The 5,520-nt window shown below is 35.9% G+C and overlaps 1 protein-coding gene across 1 annotated transcript; it reads left to right on the top strand.

The window, feature by feature from the left end:
• Positions 1 to 909: 909 nt before the first annotated feature.
• On the top strand, positions 910 to 2,166 carry LOC110880344 (transcription factor MYB1). Its single transcript, XM_035977331.1, is given in 3 exon segments — positions 910 to 1,042; positions 1,593 to 1,722; positions 1,809 to 2,166. Coding segments are annotated over 3 exon segments (621 nt in total).
• Positions 2,167 to 5,520: the final 3,354 nt, after the last annotated feature.

The following is a 5,520-nucleotide window of genomic DNA, read 5'->3' as shown; positions in this document are numbered from 1 at the left end:
AAGAAAAATAGCGCATGTTAGAAACTAAAATCTTAAGGCTATATTTTACATAAAGTTCAGTTTTAGTTTTGATGAAATAACAGAACTATAAAGTGAAGTTATTTTTATACAGTTAAAACTTTAAAGATCTATGAGATTTTTATCAGGAGAGATAATTTTTTTAAGTATTATACAGTTAAAACTTTAAAGATCTAAGAGATTTTTATCAGGAGAGGTAATTTTTAAAGTAAACAAAAATACCCTTTTCTCTTAGTTAAGAAAAAATAATAAAACTTTGCTTATTGTCACTCAACAACAAGAAAGCACATGGATGTCACCATGTCAGCAACAAGCTTACAGATATTGATGTGTTGTTTAATAAGTTTAATAAATATATGGAATAAAATTGTGTATATACCATATTAGTTGTTATTGTATGACTTTAATCATTGTTATATTACTTGAGTTGAATTCCAAATTTTAATATTTTGTACCACAAAAGTTTTCATTGTTTAACATTAGTGATTAGAAAACAGTATTCATATCTTTTTAATTTTTATATACGTTGAAGCTAGCTTGCAATATTACTTAGACTTTCATATATATACATTTGATTTAACAAAGAAAGTAGTAATTGGTGAATAATTAGGACCCCTCATCCTCCCCCACACAAATTAAAACTATTACCACATGCATGCATTAAAAAGAGAAACCTGTTTCAAGCAAAATTTTCTACCCATCTCACTTGCTATGCTTCATTTAATTTTTCATCAAAAGTCACATTCATTTTTGTAAATGCATACTAGGGAGGGACCCCTTCACAATCATCCATCATCAGCATCTCCATGCATCCATATTAATATAAGTAGTATGATATTCCATAGATATTTTGACATTGTTACTTGTTTTTAGTAACTAGAGTGAAGAGAGATGGGGAGAAGCCCATGCTGTTCAAAGATAGGGTTGAATAGAGGTTCATGGATAGCTTCAGAAGACAAGAGTCTCACTTACTACATCACACTCCATGGTGAAGGCAAATGGAGGTAGCTTCCCATCAAAGCAGGTACATATATATATATATATATATATATATACGGGAAAATTAAGAAATTGTTGGTTGACCAAGAGGGTTTTCAATTTTGTCACTCTCCTGCGTCCTTGGAAGGACCACTGAGCTTCGGAAGAGTCCGCATGTTATGTTGATGCGTCCATGTCCCTAGAAGCTGACACGTGTCCGACATATGTCCCACATGTTTATGGGAAGAGTCGGTGACTCTTCCGAAGCGTCGGTGGTCTCTTCCAAAGCGTCAGTGACTCTTCCGATCTCGGTGGACTCTTCCGAAGGAGCGTGATACATGGACTCTTCAACATGATACGCCGACTCATCCTATGCTCAGTGGTCCTTCCAAGGACGCAGGAGAGTGACAAAATTGAAAACCCTCTTGGTCAACCAACATTTTCGTAATTTTCCCTATATATACACACACACACATACAAGTGATTGTGCATTCTTTTGAATAAACACATATGATTTTGTTATGTTCTCGTCATATATATATATATATAGATGTGACGCTTCCATGATCTTGACCTTAAATTGTGTACTTTTGCAGGTTTAATGAGATGTGGAAAGAGTTGTAGGCTGTGATGGTTGAATTACTTGAAACCGGATATAAAAAGAGGCAATATTTCATGTGATGAAGAAGATCTCATCATCAGGCGGCATAAACTCTTGGGCAACAGGTTCAGTTGTAGTATATATGAGTTTGTTCATGCATGTTTTAAATAAAAAGACATTTACTTGTAGTTTAATTAATCTATGGGTGTAGATGGTTTGCAGGGAGGCTCCCTGGGCGAACAGACAATGAAATCAAGAACTACTGGAACACCACACTTGCCAAAAAGGTGCATGATCTTCATCAAAACGACGACATCAATCAAGAACAAAACCTTAAAAAGAGGAAAGATAGAGAATCTGCGAATGAGATGGGGTCGAATGTGGTTAGAACCAAGGCAGCGAGATGCTCAAGAACCCATTTTAGCTCTCACCCACAACAAGTAGAGCCACCAAGATCCAATGTTGTTGAGAATAGAGGTCCGGCTAAACCTACCGAACCAGCTTCATGCGCGTTCTATCATCATGAAGTACAAAGCCATAACAATAACTCTGTCAAGTTTCCATCTTGATGTGAATATGGGGGAGGGGATTCTCTTTTTAATATGGATTTTGTGAGATTAAATATATAAATGTAATATTTAATCTTGTAGCCTATATAATCATTTATATTATATTAGATCAAAATATATTAATAACCTATTAATAATTAGTTGGTAATTGTTGATGGACCATATTACCCTTATTAACTAATTGGGTTTCCTCTTGGGTGTATAAATAAGGGGCTTATTAGAGAGTTAAAGGGTTACACACATTACACAATCACAAACCCTCATAACATCAAGAATTCGTCTCTCTCTCCCCATAACCGAAACCTCCCTAATTTCGGTTTCATCACCATCATTAACTTACACCCTAAGGAGGAACCAGATCATCCTGACAATCATGTCGAACTCAATGGCTGCATCTCTGACTGGATTCTCTGCTGGTCTGTCTGCTGTAACAGGTATTATTCATGTTTTCCATTATGTTTAAACAGAACTGATCCAACATGTGGTATCAGAGCATATGTTGATAAATCAGTTCTGTTTTCGTATCCTTTATTCTGGGATCAAAAATCTGGAAAACGGAAGTTTTTTAAGTCATTAAAATCAAAACTGTTTCGAGTTCTAATGAGCCGAAATCCCTATTTTCGGAAAATAAGTTTAATAATTTTTGACTCGAAACCATAAACGGGATAATAATATCCGAAATCTGTTAACTGGAATCTTAAAATCTAGATTTCGGAACCCAGAATTATGTTTATATTTTTAGGGTTCATCATAATGTTCTAAGAAAACTCGAAAAATTCATTAAGTTTTGGAATATAATCCGGATTAGTGGGTGTTTTACTGTTTTTGATCTGAATTTTATCTACTAAAAATTTCGGAAACTGAAATCTTTTGATAAGTTTAGATCAGCATTAAAACAGGAAACATTATCCCACAATCCCTAAAACTTCGAGTTTTCAGTTATCATCACAAAACAGCTGTTAACAAGGTTACTACTCGAGACCATGAGGTTGCTACTCGAGACCATGAGGTTAAAATCAAAACTGTTTCGAGTTCTAATGAGCCGAAATCCCTATTTTCGGAAAATAAGTTTAATAATTTTTTACTCGAAACCATAAACGGGATAATAATATCCGAAATCTGTTAACTGGAATCTTAAAATCTAGATTTCGGAACCCAGAATTATGTTTATATTTTTAGGGTTCATCATAATGTTCTAAGAAAACTCGAAAAATTCATTAAGTTTTGGAATATAATCCGGATTAGTGGGTGTTTTACTATTTTTGATCTGAATTTTATCTACTAAAAATTTCGGAAACTGAAATCTTTTGATAAGTTTAGATCAGCATTAAAACAGGAAACATTATCCCACAATCCCTAAAACTTCGAGTTTTCAGTTATCATCACAAAACAGCTGTTAACAAGGTTACTACTCGAGACCATGAGGTTGCTACTCGAGACCATGAGGTTGCTACTCGAGACCATAAGGTTGCTACTCGAGACCATAAGGTTGCTACTCGAGACCATAAGGTCATAACTCGAGACCAAGGTTGCTACTCGAGACCAAGGTTGCTACTCGAGACCAAGGTTGCTACTCGAGATAATTAGGCTACAACTCGAGACTAAGGTTGCGACTGGAGACCTCATAACCAACTCGAGATCTCAAAACTCAGTCGAAACCATGACTCGAGACCTCACTCGAGATCTCAAAACTTAGGCTGTTTAAATGTGAACTAAAAATACTTGGTTTTGTTAACACTTAATTAATTTATCAGAATGATTCGATCCGCGCTAACAGGTGGTTTGCTATTAAATACTTGGTTTTGTTAACACTTAATTAATTTATCAGAATCAGATAATTTTTGCAAAACCAAAATAGCTTTACTTGAATGAGCTTCTGATGTATTAATTCTGGCCAAAGCTGATTTAATACATCTATTTATTGTTCAAGTATTATGAAAGCTATGTTAAGTATGCATTACAAACCTGAAATGTCTTAATTCTGGCCAAAGCTGATTTAATTCATTTATGTTTAGCATGCTTGACAAGTGCATAACTAAAGTGATTGTCTCATTTCTGGCCAAAGCTGATTTGTCACGATTACTTTGCACACATACTTAAATGATTACACTTCTGGCCAAAGCTGATTTGTCTTCGTTTAAGTAGAATTTTTACTAAGTCTATTATTTTGATGTTAGTAATAGACATTATCACAGCTTCATAATTAAAATGGTCATTATTTATGTCTGCCTTAGTATAACAAGCCCATTAGATCACATTAGGACTTCTTCTTTTGTATCGTAACTTGCTCATCTTATTTCCACTATCAGCACCCAATTGCGGGATTCCACCTTTGACTGGTGATAACTTTCCTGAATGGAAGGATGCCCTCATGCTTACTCTAGGATTGCTAGACTTTGATTATGCTTTAAGAGAGAATAAGCCAGCGGACCTCACCGCTACAAGTACTGCTGCTGAGCAGATAATCCATGATAAATGTACTAGATGTAATCGCATGTCTCTCATGTTCATGAAGCAGTCCATTCATAACTCAATCAGAGGGGCCATTCCTGATTCTGAAGATGCTAAAGCCTATTTGGCTTCTGTGGAGAATCAATTCAAGGGAACATCAAAGGCACACGCAAGCACTCTTATCCTCAAGCTGGTGACAACTAAATATGATGGGAGGAGCGGCATTCGCGAACACATCATGATGATGCATGACATGGCCAATAAGCTGAAGGGCCTTGAGATGGAAATCAGTGATGGTTTTCTTGTTCACTTCATCATCACTTCGCTTCCTTCGTCCTATGAAGCATTCAAGCTCAATTACAACACTCAGAAGGACAAATGGACGATGAGTGAGCTGATCGCTATGTGCGTGCAGGAGGAAGAGCGTATGAAGATGGATCGCACTACTGATGTTGCTAACTTCACCACCTCCAGCTCAAAGAAGAGGAAGAACTCTTATCCAAGAAAGGATGTTTCTAAGGTTAAAAAGCCAAATCCAAATCCTAATACAAGTGCACCTTCCAGCTCTAAGAACTCCTTAGGCAAACCCTATTGCAAGTTCTGTAAGAAAACAGGACATAAGCAAAAGGAATGCCTTGACTTCAAGGAGTGGCTGGCTAAGAAAGGTAACGATTTTTTCATGATACTTGAGTCCTTTAATTTAAATGTTCCAGCTAATTCTTGGTGGTTTGATTCTGGTTCTATGGTTCATGTTACCAATTCACTTCAGGGATTCCTTACAATCCGGAAGCTGAGAAGAAACCAAAGAACACTTAAAGTTGGGGATGATCGGGAATTAGAAGTGAAGGCCATAGGAACATTACAATTATTTTTGAAAACTGGTTTATGTATTAAACTTTATGA

This window comes from Helianthus annuus, chromosome 9 (assembly GCF_002127325.2).
Source record: "Helianthus annuus cultivar XRQ/B chromosome 9, HanXRQr2.0-SUNRISE, whole genome shotgun sequence".
Classification (NCBI taxonomy): Eukaryota; Viridiplantae; Streptophyta; class Magnoliopsida; order Asterales; family Asteraceae; genus Helianthus; species Helianthus annuus.
This window is presented reverse-complemented; position numbering and strand designations above follow the sequence as displayed.